The sequence below is a fragment of the Aphelocoma coerulescens genome, chromosome 6 (assembly GCF_041296385.1).
Source record: "Aphelocoma coerulescens isolate FSJ_1873_10779 chromosome 6, UR_Acoe_1.0, whole genome shotgun sequence".
NCBI classification, from domain to species: Eukaryota; Metazoa; Chordata; class Aves; order Passeriformes; family Corvidae; genus Aphelocoma; species Aphelocoma coerulescens.
This window is the reverse complement of record NC_091020.1, coordinates 3028309-3053560: the sequence shown is the minus strand read 5'-3', so window position 1 is coordinate 3053560 and position 25252 is coordinate 3028309. Positions and strand designations below refer to the sequence as shown.

General features: G+C 45.1%; 1 protein-coding gene across 4 annotated transcripts in view; it reads left to right on the top strand.

The window, feature by feature from the left end:
- The window catches only part of MCU (mitochondrial calcium uniporter), a 77545-nt gene that overhangs the window by 24505 nt on the left and 27788 nt on the right, over positions 1-25252 (top strand). For 2 of the 4 annotated variants that reach the window (XM_069018901.1, XM_069018900.1), the window contains exon 2: positions 13701-13839. The exons of the other annotated variants lie outside the window; for them this stretch is intronic. In XM_069018901.1, coding sequence (XP_068875002.1) covers positions 13774-13839 — 66 coding nt within the window. In that variant the 5' untranslated portion in view covers positions 13701-13773. The remainder of the gene's footprint in view (positions 1-13700; positions 13840-25252) is intronic. 4 annotated transcript variants of the gene reach the window in all.

The window sequence follows — 25252 nt, the reverse complement described above, 5'->3', positions numbered from 1 at the left end:
ACACAGTATTTTGAATGGTAATTTAAAGTTTATATATATCTATACACACAGTATTTGGAATGGCAATTTGTCTGGGATTTGGGGCGCTTGTGAAACACGAATGTCTACAGAAGGAAAAAATCAGGCAAGAAAAAACCTGTTGATTAAATGGTATATTTGATAGAGGAAAAAACATTATTAATGCTTCGAATATATCCAAGGGGTTTTAAAATCCTGTTTTCTCCTTTTTGCTGAGGGCAAGGCTTTTTGCTGTCTAGGAAAGCCTGGAGCACTCTCCCTGTGTAGCCTGGGCTTTCCCTTTCACCAGTGTGTGTGGAGCTGTCCCTGTGCTTTTGTAAGCATGACTAATCTAGCAACTTGAGCTTCTGCTTCCTGAAGGAAAAACCTCTTAAAGATGAGATGAAATTCAGTCCTGCAGCATCCAGCTCCTATAGCTTGTAATGAGTTTTTGATCTCTCATGGCAGCTGGTCATCTCTAACAATGAATTAATTTTGAGCGAGGAATCAGCTGTGGTGTCAGGATGGAATTTAAGCCTCTGGAATTTTCAGTGATACTAAGCCTGATGTAATTCTTCAGTTAAGGTGCTCTGAACCAAAGTGGCCCTGATTTGGCTTTGCTTTCTTGCTTCTGTCTCCATGTAGCAAACCCTTGGTTAATTCCCCCCCCCCCCCCCCCCACCCCGACTTCCTAATCTGACTGTTAGAGCTTTTAAAAGCTGAAATATACTTGGCGTGGAGTTAAATGCTGACTTACTCTGCAATCCTGGATACTGGGGGCTTTTTAGAGAGACACTGCAATTGTCTGTTAGCAGCTTAATTGATGGCTGAGCTTTGAATCAAAAAGAAATCTGCATGTAATTTTTTTTTTGTGTGGGGAAGCTCTTGACAGATGTAATGAATAGCCTGAAATGACATAAAGGCTTTAGGTAGGATTCCAGAACTGCTTCTACTTGGTGGATTGTCCCTTGCCAAGGAGGGAGATGGGGAACTAATGAGGCATTTTGATCAAGGAAGTTGAGGGTCTTGTTTTCAGTGACTTGCAGTACTGTGTGTCCCTTAAGAGACTTTATTGGGAGCAAAGTCTAACTGGATCCAGTGGCTTCTGTCATTGTTTAGACAACGAGGCAGCAAACTGTTCCTGGTGGATGCTGGTGGAACCAGTGGGGTGGCTGGAGCCAAGGTCCCTCCAGGGCAGTAAACAAATAATATTTAGCCATGACACCGCCCTGCTGCACTCTCCGTTTGGTTCTCACTTTCTGTGTTTCTCGGGTTGAAGATATGTTGATCATGATTTCCACTTCAGTTCTTTACAAGGGAGTTCTCCTGGGCAGGTGTTTAAGTCCTCTGAAGCGTTTTATTCCGTGGAAATGACTGTACAAGTTTTTGATGCATGGCTGTGCTCAGGTAGGAGGATGGGAGCCAAAGTCAGGTTCAGCTTGTAGCCAGAGTTATTTGCAAAATCCTGTATTGATATTTGCATGGGAATAATTTGGCAAGTGGTAAACATTTGTGTTGGTAACTACACAGAGCAAAACCTACAGTTTGCTGTTTTCAATATGCACATTTCAGTAACTCCCCAACCTTTGAATCTGTTTATTTCACAAAATCAGCAGGACCAGAAACCTCCTGACTGTTTGAGCTGAGCCTGGTGGGCCTTAATTTTGATTGTTTCTCTATAGCTGTGCCAAATAGCTGCTGCACTGGAGTAAATCTTGGTCTCTTCAGTCTCCGTACTTCCCTCAGTGATGATTTTCCCACTTGGATTCCATGACCTGTGTTCCTGTGGCCTTTGTGTTGAATGTGACAACGGTGATTCCTTTTCCCCCCCTCTCTTCTTCCACATCATCCCAACTTGACATGCTGCCTTTTCATTTCTGTGGACATTGTAACCTAGTCTGCTCTTCCTGAGAAATCTTAATGTTGACACCCTTTCACCTCTTAGATGGGGTAGAAACATCCTTGCGACCTGATGGCTGCCAGGTTGTTGGAGAGAGTGCAGGGAATAAGCCCTTGTTTAGACCAACACAGCTCCTGTCAGCACTGAAGAGCAGAGAAGCTCCTGGTTTCCTGCCAGTCCTGAATTTAAATAAATGTTTCTGCTGAGGAAAGGGTTTTAAGGAGAGAAATATGGTCAGTATTTCTGGTAGGACTCTGTACAAGTTGGCATGAATTTCAATATCTCAAAAGTGCAAAAGTGGGAGTCAGTCATGCAGCACTACTCTAATCTGAAGTGATGAAGGATCCTGAGTGTTGCTTGAGATGAGAGTTGGCACCTTAATGTTGCTCTGGTATCAACAGTAAATATCTCAGACCTTTAAAGGAGGACTGAAAATTGAGACTTTGAACTCCCCTGGAATTACACCTTCCCCTGGCTGCATTGGAAGCGTCTGTGTGATGCACCAGGTTGGGATATTCCTGGGAACATGTAGAAATAATTGTGTGATTACATCTCTTTTGTTTGTTTTGGGGTTTTTTGGTTTGGTTTTTTTTGGGGTTTTTTTTGGTTGGTTTTTTTTTTTTTTGCTTGGCAAATGCCTTAATCCAGAGATCCTTTAACTTAGTCTTTGGGTATTGTACCTGTTGTGCCTGACTGTAACTCCTTGTTTAGGCTGTAACCACTCTTCCCATCCTTCAGTTTCCCTATGTCATTACTGCCCTGATTACAGAGCATTTTGGGAGACAATGTTTTATCTTTGCCACAGAGAACACTCCTGTTTCCTTCCCTTCTGTGTAATTGTTGGTGTGTCGCGTGTTCAGGAGGGGTGGCAGCTTTTTCAAGCACTCCTCTCTGCTGCTTTTGTTACTTATTCCTCCCCCCATATGGTTGTATTCCCCAGTTCAGGCTTAAATAGTAAGTTGGAAAAAGCTTAGGGTGATGAGGGCTTGGACAGGCTTTCCCAAAAAATGGGGGACATTTATTCCTGGTGAGTAACTATTCTCCTCTCCTAGAGAGAGAAGGGAATTCTGTTCACCTCATACCTTTTTCTACTTGTGTGTGCATAAGACGTTTCTCCAAATAGGGATTATTTTTTAGCTTTGTGACCTAACAGGTTGCTGAAGTCACTTTGGCCTCCCATGCACAGATTAAAAGGGTGGGAAAGGCTTTTTGCATTCCCTGAGCTTTGCCCAGTCTACCTGCTATGAAGTTTTTTTGCTCAGGTGATTATGATGACCCATATTTTAGAGATGATAGCTGATACTTCAGTCTCTGCACTTTGCTAGTGGCTGGCATGGAAGACCTGCTATCCTTTGGAAGCTTGTCTTCTTCCTGCAGGGAAAGGCTGGGGATGAGATGAGAAGCAATATTGCCAAGGTCATGTTTATTGCTGGGTGGAATCAGTGGAAAGTCCAAGGCTTTGCAGAGGAATTGTGTCAGGGAGCCTCTACACCTTTAAATGTGTGCAGAATGTTCTAGAAGAGAATTGGGGAACTGACTGCTCACCTGTGTGTGCTTTGGTGCATGTCCAGAGGGTGCTTGTTCCATCTCTTAAACTGCTTTCTTGATGCTTTTACTCCTTTTGTGTGATTCTACAGCACTTTCTTGTGGCTTTTAAGTTCTACACAGTGCTGCACATAATAGGTGCTTTTAGCCAAGCTTCCCAATTTTGTAAAACTTGGCTTGAAATTGTTCAGCAAAAGATCCAGGGAGAAGTGTCGAGAGCAAGAGATCTTGGTTGTTGGGCGGGTGTATCTATAAAAAGATCTGATGAATAATGCACTGCGCTGGCAAGAGTGTCGGAGGCTTGTCGTGGTTCTGGGAGTGCCATGAGTTGTGCAAATCGTAGTAGATACTATTGCCTGGGCATTGCTCTGTGCCTGTATCAGCAGATGTGGACAAAAAATTAAAATACTGTGGCATTGCTAAATGCACAGTGGAGAATTTAGTGTGATGTGTTCTAAAATGAAAGCATTTAATGTTCTTCTGTGGAAGAAAAATAGCTTCAGCTGTTTAAAACAAAAATATTTATTGCAAAATGCTGTAGGAACCAAAATGTTTTTAGAGTGTCATTGAGGCTGGCAAAGACCTCCACTATCATCAAGTCCAAGCTGTGCCCGATGCCCACCTTGTCCCCAGCCCAGAGCACTGAGTGCCACCTCCAGCCCTTCCTTGGACACCTCCAGGGATGGGCACTCCAAAGCTCCCTGGGCAGCCCCTGCCAAGGCCTGAGCACCCTTTCCATGCAGAAATTCCTGCTGCTGTCCAAGCTGAGCCTCCCCTGGCCCAGCCTGAGGCCGTTTCCCCTTGTCCTGTCCCTGTTCCCTGGGAGCAGAGCCCGACCCCCCCGGCTGCCCCCTCCTGTCAGGGACTTGTGCAGAGCCACAAGGTCCCCCCTGAGCCTCCTTTGCTCCAGGCTCAGCCCCTTTCCCAGCTCCCTCAGCCCCTCCTGGGGCTCCAGCCCCTTCCCAGCTCCGTTCCCTGCCCTGGACACGCTCCAGCCCCTCCAGGGCTCTCTGGCCAGGAGGGCCCAGACCTGGACCCAGCCCTGAGGTCCCTCAGCAGGGCCAGCACAGGGGACGGGCCCTGCCCTGGGGCTGTGGCCACACCAGTGCTGGGACAGAAGTATCAAAAGAGATACTTGTAAAGAAGTCTTTTGTAGCCAACAGATTGCCCACAAACTTACTATTTGTATAAAAAAAATCAGTGGAGGAGGTTTGTGACATCCCGAGAGACTTTGATTAGAGTGAGTACATGCAATAGTAAATGGCAGCCCGAAAGCCCTGAGTTGGGCTGCGGGGTGCTGAGGAACAGGTAACAGTGTGCTGGGAGCTAATGCTCTGTTAAAGGTCTCTTGTGACACTTAACTGGGTAGCAGTGGAGACTTTAATGTATTTAGTCCCTCTGCAGGGTTTTGCAGCACACCAATGACTTCATCTCCTGCTTGCAGAGCTGTAGGTAAGAAACCCGTTGACAACCTGGAGTGAAAAAGGTACAGAAACATCCTAGCTTCAGATAGTGCCTCCAAGGCTTCTCCTCCAGGTCAGCAGCTGCTTGTGTCACCTCCAGCCTGTGGATTTGATTGCTTTTGGCTCCTTATGTGCCGTGTGAGGAACACAGAAGTGTGTAATAGGTGCTGTAATGCCCAGTTGTGATCTCAGTTGGGTTTTCTGTGCTGCATCGTGCTATTTCATCTCTGCTGCTTTGAAATACGAGTTCACTGGAAGAATCCTCCTGGGGGCAAGTCTAGATGTGATCTGGTACTCTTGAGAGCCAAGAAGAAGGTCTCTTTTTCTGTGTGTGTAAGGGGGTGAAATGTAATTAGCAGGATCTTGGGTACATGAATTGTTTTGGAATAAATTTGTTGTGCTGGAAAATGCAGGTCAGTTGAGGTACCAAGCCTGCCTGAAATGGAGATCTAAAACTGCTGGAGTTTGAGAGGAAAAAGGTAGGTGACTTGTTTTTCATGGTGTTGCCCTAGAAATCGTGGGGTTTAGCAAATTTTATTTTTGATCATGTATTGTTTTTCTTTAATGTTTTCCACTATATGCTGCCAGCAAGAACAGCTGAGGCTCTAAAGAGCTGTTTAAAAGAAAAAGTAGGAACTGGGGGATTCTACCATGAAATTAGGAAGAAATGAGCATTACTTCTAAAAAAGCTTGAGCCCTGTTAAAAAGGCATCACTGAATTATTCAATTGGTGAACCAAGCAGAAAGCTGCCTACTGGCCATGGCCTTCTTGTGGTGTCAGTAACCTGACAAAAACCCTGTGGTCCTGTTCGTCTCTCCTCAAACCATTTCACACAGGGCTGTGGGGAGAGTATTGCAGCTCTGTGCCATAAATGCTCCTAAGCTGGGCTTTGTGCATTATATTCTTGGCTCTGTGTGGCTTGAGAAAACCTCTCAAGGAGTCTGTGCTCACTGAAGTTGTGCTGCTGGAACTCTGCCTGCTCTGTTTTGGCTGTTTTCTCCTGGATGCTGGCGCAGGAAATACTTGGTTGTTCAATGTGTAGTTAATAAAGAAGAGGTGGTCGGTGAAAAGCAGGTGCCTCAGTGGGACTGCTCTAGCATTTTGCTCATCTTTCCTTTCCCCTAAATCGCCTTTCCAGCTCTTTCAGCAGGGCTGTGGTGCCCCTTCTGTGCTTGCTGTGCAGAGGGAAGTGATGCTGACACTGCTGCGCTCGCCCTTCAGGGTATGAGGTGGTGTGAGGGAGCAGAGGTCAAGCCATTTATTTCATGTGTTAGAGCTGTGAAATGCTGGCGCTGACCAATGTCCAGCTCATGAAAACATCCTGCAGTAATCCCCTGTCTCCCCTGAGGACGTGGAGCAGCAAGCGCGGAACAGCAGCTGCAGCTCTGGGTGTCACTGGATCAGGAGCCCTTTAGAGGGGTCTTGTCCCCCTGCCCCTGGAAAAAATCATCTGCTTTCTCTTCCTACAGCCAGGATTTATAATTCCCTGTGGATTTATTAGTGGGCAAGGATTTCTTTTAGGCACCAGTACACAGAACTGGATGTAGTTGAAACCCAAGCTGCAATCAGTCCTGCTAACAGTGGGATTGATGAGCTCTGCTTTCCAAAACTGGGGCTGTCATTGTTTTTCCATAATGACTTGCATTGTGAGTTCTTTCTGCATGTTATTAATTATAAATGTTGATAGTAATGATGATAAAATCATGATTAGCTGGGACTCTGATGTGCAAAGCAGGTGTGGCTGAGTTGGGAGAGTTGTTTCTGTAGTGGGTCTGTAGCAGGTGGGATATTTTCCGAAGTGACCCGAGTTTGAATCTCCCTTCACAGGAGCATGTAGGCTTTTGCATTATTTATTGAGGAAAATGCGTAATCTGGCCTGTTTTTCTATTTCTGTCTTAAAGCAACAAGACCTCCATGGCAGAGGTAACCTTCCAGAGCTCCAAATGCAAAAGGATGCAAAATGGCTGTTTCCAAATCTGGTTTTTCTATGTTTTATTGCACATAGTTTATCTCTCCAAACAAATCAGAGACAGAAATATTTCTGTCTCTTAAAACATGAGTTTCCTTCTTCAGTGGCTGCAGGGGAAATGGTTAAAGCATGGCATAGCTCTCCTCCTTAAGGACCTACCGAGTGAGGATGGCACTAAGTGCTGCCTTGGAGTACAGTGGCTCTCACAATCCATCCTGGTTATGGTGAGAGAAGATGGAAGGGCTTGCTTCTTTATAAGCTGCTTAGATCAGAGACAAAGCTGATGGACTAAGTGCCACCTTTATGCTTTGTCTTATGCTGCTACTCCCAGTGTTATTTGCTCCTGGCACTTATTGTATAGAATTTAAAAAATTCTCTTTAAAAGGCAGTCTCTGGAGAAATAGCTTCCAACTTGGAAGGAGGGGATACAAACAGCTCCATATGAACCCTTGCAGGGGGGAGAGGTGACTGTATTAGGAGATACAATTATGTTAAGAGAAAAATCGTTATTAGACTGGACAGGCAGCTGCCCAGCATCAAAATTTGGCTTGTGATATCTTTGACCTTATAGGAGTGTGTCTTGGACCGTGGCTGGCTTTTCCGTGCTAATAATGAGCTTCAGGAGGGATGGGTGAGTCACCCTGGAAACTGGGAATGCCCTCCAGTGGGACCATTCTCAATGGTCCTAGATAGTTTTCATCTTGCCTTTCCGTGTTCAGCTGAACCCCAGGGAGCCAAGGAATATCACATGGAAAGGACTTGGATGGCTTTCTGAGCTCTAATGAAAAGAGAACTACAATTACAGGTTTGCTGACACTGCCTCAATACAAGGCCATTAGAGAGAGCAGGGAAAGAGCATTTGCTCACACAGTGGTGGATCAGGAGCAAGCTGCAGTATCCAGGGTGTTTTCCAGTTCCCAGGGTGTTTTCACTGTGTGTGTGTGAAGGTATGGATCCTCATTTTCCATGGCTGATGGGAAGAAGGGGGAGAGTACAGCACAGGGGAATAACCTTTGCTCTTCCCACTGCTGTTTCCTGTCCCAAACATAAAAGATTGTGTATGTGCTGGATATCACAGGTATTATTAAATCAGGCAAACAAGTTCACCAGAGACTATTGTTAACCTGCTCTTGCCATCTTGGGCTGAGCCTGAAGGCAGGGAGTGCCTGGAGCTGTTGAAAATGCAGTCAGGCACTCTTCAAATTCATCAGCAAGTTTGTCATAATTTATTGCCACAAACTAATTCCCACTGTCCTTTCAGAGACCTTTTGTACATAACTGGTGGGGGAAAAAATAGCCAGATTCTTGCTGGCAGATTTAGCTGCATAATTAGACACTACCTCCCCCAAAATAATATTCAAATAAGCTGAGCAATCTAAAACCCTTTGGCTTCGGGGCACAGTCACGCAGTGTGTGGGTGTTCATGTTTTCTGTGTATTTTAATGAGAAAATGATTGAGAAGATGTTTATCAGGGCTGAAGGGCATCTCTGCCAAAGTCAGGACCATCACCTTGGGGTTCCAGAGGTCACTTGACACTGAAAAGTTTTCCTCTTGGTCAGACAGCCTCATTTAAAAGCCTTACAAAGGAGGAAGGAAATGGGGTGCTGGGACTGCACTGAACTGCTGCTGTTTCGGGTATAACTGCCCAATTTGTGGGAATTGGGGTAGTGAGGATCTAGTAAATGACACAAGAATCATTTTTTTGCTGTCTCTGTTGAATACCTTCTTTGTGGTAATAGGAGAAGTGAAAAGTGTTGCTTTACCTTTTCCCCTGCAAGCTAACATTCCTGCACCAGCTGGAAAGTGATGCCATAAAATCAGGATCTTTGTAGGAGAACTGGAGATTGTGGCTGCGTTGTAGCCAGCGTAATGAGATGATAGCATATGTTGTGAAGCTGCCCTACATAAATGTATGAAGAGAGAACTTTATTTTCTGGAAGTCATCCCTTGGGATATGTGAATGCACAGTGTTAGTCAAATACACTGCTAAAATTGTCTACAAGCCCACACCAGGATAATTCAGTGTGTGTTCCTGTGCTTCCCTCTCTACACAACTTGTTTTATAAATGTCTCAAACCCCATTGTTTGGGCTCTGCTGTGTGTTGTGTGTGTGCCTGTCTCGAGGTACATGATCCCAAGAGTAATAGGTCCTGGGAGTAGCTCCAAGAGGATGCCAGTGCAGCAGTGGGAAGGATAAAGGTGATACGGTGTGGGCAAGAGCAAATCTTAAAGTTCAGTTCATTCCACCCTGGCCTTGAATACTTCCAGGGATGGGGCAGCCACAGCTTCTCTGGGCACCCTGTGCCAGGGCCTCCCCACCCTCACAATATGGAATTTCTTCCCAGGGTCTTTCTAACCCTGCCCTCTGTCAGTTTGAAGCCTTTCCCCCTTGTCCTGTCACTCCATGCCCTTGTCCCAAGTCCCTCTCCAGCTCTTTTGTAGCCCCTTTAGGCCCTGAAAGGGGCCCTATGGTCTCCTTGCAGCCTTGTTTTCTTCAGGTTAAATAACTTCTGCTCTGTCAGGCTGAGCTCTTTTAGCTGCTGACAGCAGCTGGCATTAATTTGTGTGAAGTGCCTCTGGATGGACTTGCACGCATGTTGGGAGGTTAAATTGAAAAGCTTCCTGCAAAAGACACATGGATATAGACAGGCTCCCTAATGATGGATATAAAAAATGTTCAGTCAAGCTTTATAGTGATGTTGTCTGAGTTAACTGAGCTCACAGCTTCATTAACAAGGACATCTCATGGCCTGGAATGCTCTGCCATGTGGAGATTTGGAAATAGAAATCTCTTGTAAGTATTTCCAAAGAAATCCATGCTTTTGTGCTTCCCCTGTAGCCGTGTTGCAGAATGCTGTGTTCTTTTTCACAGCTATTGATTGAAATATTTTGGTTTCTTTGCTACTCCATTTAAAGCCATAGTAAAAAGGTGCTGGAAATAACTCTTTAAAAAAGCAGCTTGTTCCTTGGGTTTTTTTCTGCACTGCCTACCCAAGAAAATGTCACATCAGAGCTGTAGCAGGCTTCGGCTTGAGTGAAAGAATAGTGGCAGCTCTAGGCTGTAGTTAGTCACTGTCTGAGGAGATATGAAAAGGTCTTTAATCCTCAGAGATGTGCTGTGGTCATCTTGTTCCTGTTGTCCTGCTTACCTGACCTTTGACCAGGTACCTCTCTGGGAATTATTTTAAAGACAGGATAATTCTGGTCTTGTTTTTTGGAACAGACTTTTGATTTCTGTTGGCATTAAAAACCTGTCGTGGCTGAAAAAGCTGCACTTGCACAGGAAGGTGATGTAACCCCTCCTGCTCTTCATTGCTCACAACAAGCAGGTGACACTTTAAATACACTCAGGTGAACAAAGCCCTGAAGGTGGATCTGAGTATAATGCAAACAAATACCTGCATTCCCTCTGCCCCTGCCCATGAAAGTGTTCATGTTGCGTTTTTGATGCTTTTCTGGAGAAGGTATTTCTGCTTTTCTGGAGAAGGTCACTTCTGATTCCTGAAGTGACTCAGGAAACTTTAATTACTTTAATATCTGAAGCTTCAGCTGGTTTTGCTGGCTGTCATGGCAGTAGGACTTTCCCTATTTAGGGATGAGCAGTGTCTCAAACACCATGACAAGCAATTGGTGGCATTCCTTGGGACTTCCTCATCACAGCCTTCATTGTCATGTTGCTGTGGAAAAGATGTCTACCTCCACATTTTATTATGGGGAAAAAAAAAAAAGCTTTAATATTAGAAGTGCACCTTCTGGCCAGCTTTAAGGAACTGAGGTTAATTCAGAGTGAGAGAAATTCTGAGGCTGCTCTTTGGCTGAAATACAGGTACCCTGATGGGGTAATAAAGAACTTCCAGTTTCTGGTACAGCAAACAGGGAAGTTGTGTGATGTAAAAATAGTCATAAGAGATGGGAACAGAGAGGAGATGTCTGTCTTGCCTGCTTCTCAAAGCTTGGAGTTGAGCAGAAACCTGCAAGATCTCTAATAAATAGGTTGATTGGGGTGGTTTTTTTAGCTCTTTGTTGTGATTGAAATCTTTCTCTGGTGGCTTTCAGTTCAGCTGTGCTCTGCAAAGGAAAGTGCTTTTTTTCCACTTCTGCTGGAGAGCACTGTTCTCATCCCACTGGGATGAGAAGGAGCAGCACAGCCTTGAGGTATGTTACCTACTGCATGAGGGCTCCTGCTCAGGTAGGGAAGCTGTCCTGGGATCTCTTTTTCTCCATCCTGCCTGCATGTCATTCCTGAAAATCTGGAACTTGAGGATAAAACCAAGTTCAGAACTGTGGCCCGTGTAATTGTTAACAGAGATGATTCCAGCAGGGGTGGTGTGGACTGCAGGTAATGAATGTGGGTTTTTCCTTCTTTCTGAGACTGGATGGGAAATCCAGTGTTTTGTGCCAGGCAGACTGTTGGAAATGCCTCTGAGGGTGGAAGAATGAGCTCTGTGAGGTTCATAAGCAGTGTTGTGCTGCAGGGGCTGTGGCTGTGTGTTTGCTGAGCTGGTGGGGTTCAGGGTGTTCAGTACCAACGCAGATTTTCTAAATGAGTATCAAAAGTAAAAGTTGAAAACGCAGGTGATTCTCTAAATGAATTTCTGCCTTGGAGGCAATCCTGAAAATAATGAGGAAGACAGCATTTTAGGAGATGTCACAAGAGGCAGTAGCTTGCGTTTCCCTTTTTCACACAACTGAAAAGTGGAGCAATGTGTCCCGAGGCTCAGGAATCTCCTGCTTTTGCTACCCCATTTCTACCACACAAGATAGGGGCTGTGTTTTCATCTATAGGCAGCCAAGTAGGACTGAATTGAAAGTTTCAATAAGACCTTTTGATTGCGGCTTGCTCTGAGCTTGCAAATCAGTTTATTTCTGCCTGCTCTTCAAGCCCTGCCACCTCCGTAAACCGACAGCACAGCTCGCTGCTGTCCAAGTGGGAGTGGAATTGTGAGCACACGGCAGGCAGTGGGTCTCTCTATGTGCTCTAAAGCTTGGTGGTGAACATGCCAGAGCACTGAGAACAACTGGTAAGCAAAGCTGGGGGGATTCCCATGTACATATCTGGTGTTGCTCAGGGAGATTTTTAATGTATAGTGTCACTCGGGAAGGTTTGCTGCCTGCCACAACCTTCAGAGTCAAATCCATGCTCTTTCCCCTCTCCTTTCATGCTGTTAATGTCCCTCTGGCACAGATGAAGAGCACTGTTGGAAACGTGCTCCCCCAGCCTGGGAGCTGCTAACTTCAGGGAAATCATATAGCAGAGCCCTGGGGACAAGCGAGGGCAGGAGTGTGCGCTTACTTTTCCTCTGATTTAGAGAGAAATGATCTTGTCATGGAGCATATGCATTTTTCTTACTCATTGGTGCTGTGAACATGAATTTTTCACACTAAAGGGACACACTACTTCTTGGGAAGAATGATTAGGAGTCTTCTTTCCTGCCTCCCAAGCAATTTTTTGTGCATGTGGTGTCCAAACTGTGGCCGACGTTTACCCATTTATCAGTTTTACTCATTTATCAGTGTCCCGCCGTTCTCCCTGGGTGTTCACAAAATGAAGCATGTAACAGGATATTGGATAAATATGGTGAGCAAAATATGCCTGTGTCTAATAAATAACCAAGTTTAAATTGGGAAATATACTTTTGTGTTTTGGCTGCAGCTGAAGGCTGATTTTCCAGATGAGTTTATTGAAATAACTCCCAGTCCAAATGTTGCACCTTCATTTAAACCTGCTTTCACCCTCCCCTTCCTGCAGCCCTGGGCTGTGGCTGCAACAGGCATGAGAAGTTGCATTCTCAGTTTCCTTCCCTGTAACTGCTCGGGTTCCTTATCGAGAGGCGCTGAGCTCTGTAGTTTGAGCGTGAAGATGCAGATGTCTGCAATAAAAGCTTCAGCCCTAAAATGTCAGGGTGTAATTTAGGTACCAGGTGGTGGAGCTGCCAGCTTGGGCAGGATGGCAAGTTCCTCTGAGCTTCAGAAATGGAGCCAAATACTGATGTGAAGAATGTTCATGTGCTTCAAAAAATTTACAGGAACGAGTGGTGTGCAGGGGTGGGAAATCTTGACTTCCCAGTTTTGTGTTTGTGAAAATGCTGTTCTGTAAACATAAACCCTTACCCACTGTGTAGGTCTGGTATCTGCGCTTAGTTGAAGCAAGTACCTAGCTCAAATAAATATGAAGCATTAATATAGAATGAATTCCTTGCAGAGTACGGTGTGTTGCTACACAGGAAGCCAGCAGTTGATGCAATCCCGTGGAGTCGTGTTGCCATGCTCTGCCTGGAGCTGACCATGCTGTCTGGGGCACGGCTCTTTCCCTGCCCGGGGCATTCCAGCGCAGGTCTCAGGCACTCCTTTGTGTCTGGAACAGCATCTGTAGGAATAGTGAGGCTTGTTTAAGCCTCCTGTTGGAAAAATGGGCTTCTGAGGGGAGCGTGAATGTTCAAAAGAGAAAAATTTCTGAGAGCCTTCTGCTTAGTATAAAGGTTGTGGTGTCCAAGTTTTATTTTTCTAGTTAAAATCCTTGTTTGTATTTCAGAACTAAAGCACTCTGCCTACCCATCCCAACTTCTAAATGTAGTTAAAAACACTCTAATTTCTTAAGCTTGGCTATTTTAGTTTTTTCAAGGACAAGGCATCTGTTGGAACAGGAAAAAAAAAAAACAAACCAAAAAAAGCCAACAAAACAAAACCATGTTGGGTCTTTAATGTAGTGTCTGCAATTAGTTCCAGTGCTTAGCCACGACAGTGGATAGATGATGTTCCATTGACAGGTACTCCAGACTAAAAAGAGTGAATTCTTATCACATCACTATGATTTCATTCTGCAGCAATAGCTCCAGTAGAAGGATTTGGCTGCAGCAGAAGGAGCTGAATGATTTCTGCCGGAGTAACTCCGTGTTAATGCAACTTAAGGAAATGCACTTAAGGAAATACATCTCCTTCACAGGGAAGGATTTGTTTAGCAAGGTGAGTGAGTGCAAAGGATCTTGAAGGGTTAATAATTTCAGGCGAATTTTTCGAAGTCCATCTATGCCATGTAAATATGGAAATCGCTTCCGTGTGAAGAATTTCTGCATCTTTTTGGGTGGGTAAGTTGTTGCAGTCCTGAATCGCCCGACTGCTTTGTCAACCCTCTTTCCTATTTGCTCAGTTCCTGCTCTTCTGTGGATTTTCTTGCTTTTGCTCTTAGAGCAATGTAATTCTTTCTGGGAGCGAATTTCCAAACAGAAAATTGATGAGTTAGGAGTGTAAAGAGCTATTAATATATCTGCTGGCATGGCATGCCGTGGTCTGCTGAGAACTGGGGGAGTCGATGACAAAAATTCTCTGCTCTGTTCTCGTCCGCCCGTCCCTCTCTGCAGTCGTGGCTGCAAATGCAGCGCAGGGATGAGGCTCTGATTTCAGAGCATCGGGGAAGCCCCGACAGCAGGCGGGGAAGATGAGCCTGCGGAGCCGCGTCCCGGTGCTTGGCAGCGGTGATTCCCCGCAGCGGCGGCCGCTGGGCAGCGGGGCGAGGGGTGGAGGTGCGGCTTAACTTCATTCCAAAGCCGCCTTTTGTTCCTGTTCTGTGGAAATCTGCGCAGCCAAGGCACCTCGGTGCCAGGGGAGCTGGCATTCCTTGTCCATCGCTCTTCCCGCGCAGCAGAAGGGAGGGACATCGTCCCGCGAGGGATCTCCCGGTTCCTGGCTCCGTATCCGGCGGCTCCCGCTGCTGACGCTCCGCTAATAACCTTCAGGCTCCTGCGGCAAGGTTGTCGCCGTGCCAGCGCAAAGCCGGCACTTAATTCCCCGTGTCGGGTTCTGGGGGATGCCCTCGGTCTCGAAAGCAACCCCCTTTTAAAATAATGTAAAAAGAGAGAACTACGCTTTCTTTTCCGAGCACGCCGGAGTAGCAGAATTTGTAGTGGAGAGCCTGCTGCTAACGAGTAGCTTTCCTTTCTTAAAAGAGGGATTTGCATACGGGATAAGGAGGCTGGAGCAGATGGTGTCAACATGTTTGGTTTGATCAGTGAGTTCAGAAACAATTCCATTGGAGTTCTTGTCCCGGAGCTTTAATTGTTAATTTGTGGAGCAGGGAGCGAGAAGGGAGGTGTTTAATCGTAAGGACTTGCTTCCCTGTGCCGTGCACATTAACTGGAAATCCCTTCGTTGGTATTCATAGCAGCCGTCAAGCGTTCTTCAGTTTGAGTCGGAACGACTGGGCTGGTTAAAGCCATTGTTAGGTGTAGGGATTTCCCCAAACACCATTTTGGCATTCTCTCTCCTTTGAAATTGACTCAAACGTTTTGACCTGTAGGCAGTGCAAGAGAAGAAAAGGTCACTGTTAATTAGATTATGGCCCATCTGTATGTTAACATGGCTCTCTCTGTTGGCTGTGCATTACTGATGATATGTAGCAGAGATTAAATTATTTTTCTGTAACCTGCTGCTCAGCTGGAGTTCAAGCCTGTTCTCTGCAGATGAAATACGATTGTATGTGATGTAAGGTTGCCTGAAACACAAATCTGAGTGTCAAAGAGGTTGCAGGAATGAACCAGTATCACCTGCAGATAGTGAATTACAGCATCAGCACTGAGCAATTGCTTTGGAAACGTCAGAATTAGTGTGAGACTGTTTTCAAACTAACTTGCACAGGATATACTGGGATTTCAGTTAAGTTTCTCTGTGTGTTTCTCAATTTTTGGGTGTTTTGAATACCAGCCCGGGTCTTGGTGACTCTGCCAAGCCCTGCTGTGTTCACACTCGTTTCTGGAGGGTTCCCAGAGGTTCTGTGGGGTTTTGCACTGTCTCTGGTACTGGAGTTGTAGGGAAAAGCTGTTGGCCAGAGCTTTGTGTTTATTTGCAGTGGTGTTTCCAGGCTGAAGTTTGTCAAAATTTCTCATCTTGTTTGGCTTTAATGGTGTTTCTCAGCATGTGAGCTGAGAGAGGAAATGAGGTAGAAGAAACATGTCCTTGGCTTGTCCTGCAAGCCCTGTAGAGGCACCCTGAAAGTGTTCTTCATTTATTTTGAGCTCAGCCAGAATTTGAGGCCTTTGAAACACCATTCCTCCAGAAATCTGGCATCTAAAAGCAGCTGGGGGCACCTGTCATGTTCTGTTCCCAAAGTAAAACCTCCCTGTGGAAGCTGAACAGCATTGAAGGGCTCATTGGCTGACATTAGGGGGGAATGTATGGGGCACAACAATGGCTGTGCAGACTGGTGCTGCTTCGGTGTGTGGGGGTGGTACAGATGGTTTCAGCTCTGCTGGCTCATGCAGCACCAGATCTCTGCACTGGATTTCAAAGGATGCCACTCATTGCAGTTACTTTGAGGTGTGCATCAATTCAAGGTGTGTGTCCTACTGGGAAGGTGTGGTCTTGGAGCTGACGTGAAAAGCAGGGAAATTCTTTGACTCTCCTGTGAAACACGGGTGCTTTGCATTTCCTGCCCCTTGAACAGTAGGGAGTTGGACTGGAGGAGGAAGGGAATGGTGTAGCATTAATTTTGGGTACTTTTAACCCAAAATTGGAGGGCGAAGTAAGCTCAAGGTGGTGCTTCTCTGCTGCTGTGGTGCTTAAAAGGGATTTAATTTTTACCTCCTCATCTGCAGTGTTGAGAAACCTTCTCCTGTCTAAGGGAGGGTTTAAATTAGACACTCAAAGAAAATGTGTGCAAGTTTGAGGAAAGATGAATTTGGCTGACAACTTGGGCTTATTACAAAGTGATACTGGGGTTCATGAGGAAAAAAACAAGCTTTTTTGCATGTGTTAGAGTACTGATGTATTGCCTGGTCTTTAGGGCGAGTTTAACCCCTTCACTACCCCAAATTAATAGTGGAGCTTTTACTGAATTGAGTGTTTATAGTTTATTGGTCTTCTCTAAGCAGTGAGAAGACAGGTCTGACCTAGCCTTGTGGCAATTTCCACATGGAAGTAAAGTTAGAAGATTCACATGAGGAACTCTCCCTTCATGGAGAAGAGAATACTCCTAAACCCTTAATGAAGTATTTGAAGGTTTGATTTTTTTTAGCCGTATTAAATTGTAGTTTAAAGGCTTCAACCACCAGTTTTGGTGATGCTTATGTGGCTCTCACAGGGGAGCAAGGATGGATGCAAGGAATGATCTGCCAGCAAGTGGTATGGTGCTCAATTAGGGTAAGTTCCACCAGTATTAGCCTTAATTTCTGTTTAGAAAGAAGTTGTCAACCCCAGACATGAGCAGGGAGGATGGGGTATTTCTCATCTTCCAGATGCAAGCAGGAAAACCAGCAGCTATGTGGCAGCACATTGTATTGATTCCCTTATCTATCTGATAATAGCCTGCAGGAAAAAAAGTGGATGAGCTTGAGTAAAGCAGAGGACATCAGAGTACCAACCATGGGCAGGAGTTGGGGGGCAGCCCCCATCACCGGCAGCGCAGTCTGGGGTCTCCTTAATTAAGACAGTAAATTAAGGGATATTTTTATAGCTACAGCACTCATGATTTGTGATCTGCTTTTGTTAGTATCCTCTGCTGCAGAGAAATTTCCTCCCTAAAGCTTCCTTGGAGGGAGAATGCTGTGCAAACACTTCAGGTGTGAGATGGATGGTGCCTGCTGGCAGCCTCTGGGGAATATGCTGGCAGCAGAGAGTCCCAGATACAGCAGTGCCAAAGCTTGGTCCTGTTCAAAGGGCAGTCCCAAGAGGGGAGGTGAGGTGTTGATCCCTTGGATTTCCTATTGGCTGTAATGTTGGGCAGGATTCTGTGTCAAACGTGTTTATCTCACAGAGCTCCAAGGTGTCTTGGGAATTAGTGGGAAGGGTTGAAGGGCTGTGGGTTGTGTGAAAATTGAGCAGGTAAGGCTCAAAATGATGCTGACATGTCAGGTGTGGTAATAAAGGTGCCAAAGGAGAAGCAGTTCCCCAAGGCAGAGCTTGGTGGTGTTGCAGTCTGAGGTTTTGGACTGTAACATTTGGATAGTGCATGAAGCATTGCCACACGAGGCCAGTGCTGCTGGTGTAAGTGCTGCCCACAGCAGCAGTTCCAAAGCATTGTGGTTCCTCCAAACGATGGAGGAGTTGCTGATTTCTTAACCTGGGAGCAGTGTGGGCTAATAGCAGGGCTTGGGATGGACGCAGCTTCAGGTGGGAGTCTAGATCTGATCCTGACATGCCTTGCTGTTCCCTTTGGCAAACAGTGTTCCTGTAAAATAAACCTGGTGAGAGTTGCCTTGGCTCAGGAAATACTTCCCTGCAGCAGCTCATGTACAGTGCTTTGGTCTTGTCCTTCTCATTGTCCTGCAGTGTAGCAGCTGGATTAATTTTCTACAATGCAAGACTCCTGTGCTTTTAAAAAACAAAACCAAACCCCAAGGAATTTCAGCTTGTTCGTAGATGGGATCTGAACACTTGTGCCTTCAGGTGGAATTGGAGAATTTCTGTATCTCTCAGGCTGTTTTGTGCTGGGATGAAAAAAACACAGTTCAGTCTCTAGAATTGCTATTAAATAACTAATTTTTACAAAATAAAGCCCAAAGTCTTGCTTGTTAACAGCTTGTGTATCTCCACTCACTGATGTTCAGCTCCACTGACTGCTGTAACTATAGAGAGGCTTTTAAAGGGACATCTCTTGACAGGATCCAGAACTCTTTTAAGTCAGTTCAGTGCCAAGCTGGGAGGATTTGGGTTGAGTGGCCTTAGCCATGGGTCAGCATGGGCTGGGTGAGCAGAGCTGCTGAGCTGGCACAGGCTCCTCGTGCTCCCCTGGAGCTGACAGCGCCGGTGGAAATTCCCTTGAGCATTTTGGATGAGATCTCCCCAGGGCCTGGCTTTGTCCGTGTCAGGATAAAACCAGGGATGGGCATTCATTTTATTTTTTAATCACAAGGCAGGTAAAGCCAAATGGAAAATATTGACTGTCAAAATCCAGAGTCAGGTTTTGAATATTTCGTGATAATGACGCCTAAAGACCTGTTTTTTTGGTGCATGTTACCTTTATCAGACCTATTTCTTAATAGAAAATAAACATAAATAGTTTTTGTTTCTTTTTCACTTCTATGGAAGTCAGACATCCGATCTCCAGTATTTCATAGAATATTCTGATTTGATAGGCACCCACAAGGATCATCATTCCAGATTTCTTCTGGAAGCTTCAAAAGTACCTGGTTGTGGGGTTTCTTGCCCACATATACTGAATTTTTATGTCTAATTATTATTACGGTTAGCAGCAGCTTTACATTTCTTAACCTAAATGCACTGAATAATGTGTTTGGAGTATTGATCTATCAAGTACCCTTAAGGTAGCTGCATTTGACGTGGAGATTTATATTTCAGCTTCAATTAGAATAAGTCATACAAATGTCTTCTTTACAATTCTCTTTGGTTTAAATAAATCAGAAAGTGTGTTAAATACAGAGCAATTGACATGCTGTGTGTTTTCAGAGATAAACTGGGAGTTAGGATTATGGGAGCTGGATAGATGTACCTAAGTGCAGGGAAACCCCATTGCTGGATGTAAGTGGCATTTCAGGAAAATAAAGTAGAAATGGTGAATGTATTTAAAACTGAGTATTCTTTAATGAGTTTTCCTGCCTGGTGGCTTGACTTACTGAAGCTCAATATTCTTGAAATGGCCTGGGTTTGAAGTCATACTTCCCAAAGCTGAGTTTTGTTGCACGATTGCTAAACCCAGCCAGGAAGAATAGGGGAGGAGGTTTTGCCAGGCTTGATTAAATTCAGTAACGTTTACTTTTTCCTTAGTTAAAAGTGGATGGAACTTACCTTTCTGCTCTTGAGCGTTTAAAGTCTGAGAACCCCCCCTTGACCCAAGCATCAGCTGCTGCTCCTGAACTCCTACACTGAAGCTTTAACCCCTTTCCCTTCTGTGCTTTTCACACTGAAATATGTTTTCCTTTTTATCACAGTCATGCCTTTGAAGGTACTGGAGTTCATGTGGATTGGAGTTTTTTTTTCTTTTTCCAGATATGTCCCAAGTATTGGGGCTGGGGGAAGAGATGGGATGAAGAAGTCGTAATGTGAAAGGTACTTCTTGTTAGAGCCAAGTTCAGCTTTAGTGAATGTGCTCCCCTCCTTTTCCCAACTGCAGGCTGAGGGTTGCTGTGACATTGCTCACAGGTACAGGGCTTTCAGAGAAAATCCCCAAAGCCCTGATCACATCTGGGCAGTGCCCAGAGGCACTGGCAGGGCTCACCTGCTGATCCCTGCACCAGGTTCTGCCTTTCTTTGCACAAGGTTTGCTCTTTCCCCTCCGGGTGCTAAGAAGTTCCTCCCTTCGAGTTCAAATGGCAATTAAGAGTATTTTTTTCCTAGAATTTCAAGTTGCTTAGGGAAGTCTGTGCCCAATCACACTGTGAAACAAATTGCATGGAAAAAACACGGATTACAACTGGTTTAAGTGATTTACCTTGGCATTACCAGGTGACAGTTCTGTCGTGGTGCCTGTTGTGCTCCCTGGAGCGGCTGGATAGCCCAGTGATGAGGTGAAGTGAGTGGGTAAATGCAGGTTAAATGGTCTGTGATATCTGTAATAATCCTAAGCTCTGATTTTATTCAACAGCTAAAATAGGGTGGGGGGGAGGAGGAGGATGCTTTCCTAAAGCAGCACCTAAAATCCTACCTCCACAAGTAGAATTGTTGAGGTTTTTCTCAACGGATGTCTGAAGCTACACCTCAAAAAATTGGCACAGTGATTTGAGCTGGGTTTCTGTGAGCCTGAATGCTCATCCCTCACCCTCTCAAACTTTTGCCTTGGAAAGGCCATATGTTCTTGTAGAAACCCTCCCCTTGTGTCCTTGGGTAGAATGTAGGCTGGCAGGGGGATTCCAAACGTTCAACAGAAAAATTGCTCTGAAATATTTATCCAGTAATTGCACAGAACAGCTTTTGCTCTCCAATTTAATCAAGTATTTTAGCACCACTTCAGGCTGCAGGTAATAGACTGAACGAGTATTTTGAATCTTGCCCTTCTTGCATTATTCATGGTCAGTTGTCTCTGTTCTCAGCTTGCCAGATGAATTGCTTGTGTTTTCAATAGTTGGGCTTGATTTATTTTTTTTTTCAGCCTGTGTAATGCTTAAACAATTCCCAGGCAGATTTGGAAGATAACTTCTTGAAGACACACAGGAAGTTTGGGATTGCATTGATCTCTCATGCACTGATGAATCAAACTGACACCATCCATTTGAGGGCAGAGCTCACCAAGGGAAACTCATAATTGAAGATAGTAAGTTGTTTCTTCCACAAAGCTTTTTTTTTTCCCCTTTACTGGCAATATTAAAAAACCATTCCTTTTAATCTTGCCCTGATGACTCATCTACAGTGTGATACTACAAGGCTATTGAATACCAGAAGTTATAGATTCTGCTTTTTGGCAGTAGAACTGTGAAATATTGGGGGGTTTGACTGAAGTAACAGTGTCCTGGCAGTGTATCCTTGCACAGTGGGGAGTAGGGTGGCTAAGGGGGATATGAGGAGTTAGGGGAAAAAAGCAAAAGCTGGTAGCAGTGGGAATTCACCCTTAGTATAAAAGGGAAGTTTATTTTGTAGGGGTCACAACAGAAATAAAAATGGTGATTTGGAGCTGGATAGTGTGTTTTGACCTGTGTGCTTCCCACTTTGAGCTGGACAATCTATTTGTGCTTGATGTCTGTGTCAAATCCTTCCTAAGGAGGAATGAAGTTTATTGACTGGAGGAGGAGTGCTGCCTATGTGGAGGTACATGGATAAATCACTCACTGTGTACCTGAATTACCTCTTTTGGTTCCTTCCTACATGAAATCTTTCATTTGAAAGAACTGAATGAGTACTTTATGTACTGTTGCAGAGGGTTGTAGTGAATAAAGCAGCAACCACTTGAGAAAGGACATAGCCAGTTTGTATCATTAGTTCCTTTAAACAGAAAAGAAACAGTTTTCAATTCAGAAATCAGTCTTGAGCTGCTCCTCATGCAGGAGGATGAAGAGTTGTGTGTGCTGCCTGTGTTGGGGAGCTGTTCTGCAGGGTCTGTTCTGTTATTCCTCTCTTTTTGGCAAGTCCTTGCAAATAGTTTTGTGATTAATTGAGCTGTTGCTGTACATCACAAAGCAGTGATCTCATGGATAAACTTGCTTAGAAAGCCCTTTCTCATCTATTGTAGCAAATTTAGCTGGGCATTTGAAACACTTCATTTTTTTATTGTTTCTCTGCCAGAAATATTTAAACTGCATTAGAGATTTTTGTATGAGCCAGTGATAACTTTTCTTATGAATTGTAGGCCAAGAAGATGCTGAAGGTTGCACAGTTCAGTAAAATGTTTTTCCTGGCCTTGCTGTAAGGAAAAGGCTGTGGAAGTTTCCCTAGGTTGTGATAAAGAGCAAGGAGTGATTGAATGGCAGGGAGCAGTGATACCTGGAGAGGGTGGATATGAGGGAAGCCTGTCAGGAGCACCACACAGTGCTCAGTACAGGGCTTTGGCAAGCACCCCCCTGTGGGATACACTGGGCTGGTAATGACACAGTACAGCCCAGGTGACTGGAAACTTGGCACAGTGGAAGCAGGCATTGGTTTCCTTCCCCTGGTAAATTTGACTTGCGATTGTAAAATGTTAAAATACAGTTGGTATCTGGGAAGAGGGAAAGCTTAACGTGAATAAAATAACTGGGAAAGGGAGGTTTTCCCTTGCTGAGCCATGTGCAAATGTGCCAGTGGAAGAGGAATGCTGCAGTGGCTCACTTGAGATCCATTGCCTGCTCCCAGAGGATGGGTTCTGGGTTCCATTGCTGCAAGCTTTCAGGTACCTGTGCTCTGGGTAAGGGTGTGGGGCTGACACCTGCACTTTTTGTAACCCATTAAAAAACCCTGAAACATGAGGTATGCTAAGGGTCAAGTGAATATCTTCAGGGCCATACAGAAACAGGTTTTGAGTCTGTACCTGGCATTTAGTAACTGAAAATTCCACTTGGAGTTTGGTTTTCATCCTTGTCTCTTATACTCACTTTCTGCTACTGAGTCTGGTGGTGTGGATCTGCTGCTGAGTTTGCTGAGAACCTGTGAATTTGCTCCTGAGAACTGCAGCTGAGCCACCATCTCTTCTTTCTCTCCCAGCAATGCAGTTTGTTTCTGCTATGCAGCTCTTAAATATGTTATTCTTTAAGCTGCTGACCAGCAGAGGCATGCCCCACTCAAATTTTAAGCCCAAACTGGTAATCTTTGACAGAACTTTTCACTTTAACCCTTTAATTCTTTACCAGTCCTGCCGTTATAAAGATTTAGCTTCTTTATTTCTCCCTGGAAAGATGATGATGGAAGTGTGTTGGTGTGCTTCTGTCAGTGGAGTATGTGGTGCCATGAACTGTGCTGTGATGGTGCTGAGATCAGGAGTGTGGGGGGGGGGATCTGGTCAGCAGGGCAAGGGCAGCCTCTGCTGTCCATGAGAAATTCCCAGATGGCTGGTGACAGCTGAGGAAACAGCTGCAAATGTAACCTAAGAGGTTGCCTGATCTGTGGCATAGCCCAAGCATGCATCCATTGTATTTTAGGATTGCTCTGAAGAAATATTCTTAATAAATCCAGATGACTATGCTCTGTTAGTCAGGTCAAGACAGGCTTGCTCACTACATTTTGAAGGTGATTTTCACTGGCTTTAGGGCCTACTAAGGAGCTATCCCTCTTCTACTGTGCTGCCTGTGGCCAGCAGACACATGTGGATGCTTTGACAGTGCTTGTCAGTGTTTTATTTGGGGCAAAAATGGGTTGCTGCTCTGAAAGTTTAGTTACCCCCACTTGATGCTGATCACTGGTATGCCTGTTGTCCATGTTGGCAGTACTGCTCCAGCTGTAGACACCTGTGTGTCAGGTGTGCATACCCCATGGATTATGAAAGTTGGTTTAATTCCTACTGCAGCCTTTGTTGGTTGTTTCCAAGCTGTATTTAAAAAAAAAAAAAAGGAGAAAAATTAAAAAAATTTGGAAAACCACAGTCTGAAATACGTGTGAGCTGTTTGAATAAAATCTCCCTCATCCTGTATGTGTGTGTGTGACTTCTACCAGTTGCTTGCTCCATACAGTGAACTGGATGGGGAGAGAAAATAGGAAGTACAAATGCACTGGTCCAGAAAAATAGAGTGAAACAGTCCCCTTGGTCTCTGGGCTTGTTGTTTTGGTGTATTGACATTTATAAAGCTTTGAGGTTATTTGAAGCCCCTCTTTTTTCTTTCATAATAAAAAAAATCATAAATTCATTCATGTTTTAGTGGCATGAATATTCATGGCCTTTGCTACTAGTGCCATCGGTAGCTCCTGAATTTGCTCCCCATCTTGCTGCTGTTGATAGCCAGTAAGCTGCTACCAGCTGATGGCTTCAGAAATGTTGTTGAAACTACACAAATCATCCATGCTGTCAGCAGCAGCTCTGGAATCAGCCGGCTGACTCTGTGTGCCTTCTCCTGCTGGTAGAGCTTGTCCCCTGGCTGTGGTGGTCCCTTCTCAGATGGCCCCGGTGACTTCATGGAGATGATCTCACTCTGTGCCCCCTGTGAGGCACTGGGGGCTTTTCTTGGCACTTTAAAGCAAAACAGCTGCTGCAACGAGCAGCAAAGCACTGACACTCTGTGCTGTAGTTTGAGATCAAGTCAGTAAAGGAGACCTTTAAAAGCCCATCTGGAATTCTGTGCAGCTCTTTTGTTCCCCAGCTGTGCCAGGTTGGCTGCTTCTCCATGGCCTGGGACTGTAAACTTGGCTACTGTGGCAAAAAGCAGGAGAAATGGATTCCCAGGATTGATTTGCAAGAGACCTTGGAGGGGTTTTTTTTCTTGCAGTGTGTTGAAATAGTATAAGAAGCATTTATTGTGTTAATACTCAAGCTATTTCTGCCATGTGAGATCCCTTTTAAGGCATCTGGAACGTCTCTTCTTGGTCTCAGACTCCTCTTGTTCCCAGGTGCTGTAGCAGCACATGGAGAGGAGAAGCAAAGGTGCCAGTCACCCAAATGGCTCTTGTGAGATGCACTTGCTGTGAAGAGCAAACACTGACAACCGGTTGAAAGCCTCCACCATTATCTCAGCCTTTTCCTGCTGTTCCCAAGGACCAGACAAAGGCAGCTCATCACTTGTCTCCTTGAGTGAACTGATGTTTCCAGCTCTTTACACGGTCCACTGTTAACAAGAAGCTTCAGCTCAGGAATAGCACTGTTTTCAGGTGTGATTCAGCCATGGGCTGGGCTGCAGAAGGCCTGTGGTTGTGGCTATAAAATCTGGACTGTGTAACTGCCTTTCATCTTCACACCAAAGCACAAGCACTCGGTGGTTCAGTGATGGGGTGTGGAGGGAATGTGCTGCTGAAGCAGCTGCTGAGCATAGGTAGTTGGCAAAGTCAGCAGCTGTGGCTGCTGCAGGAAGCTTTGGTGTCACAGGCTTGCAAAATGGTT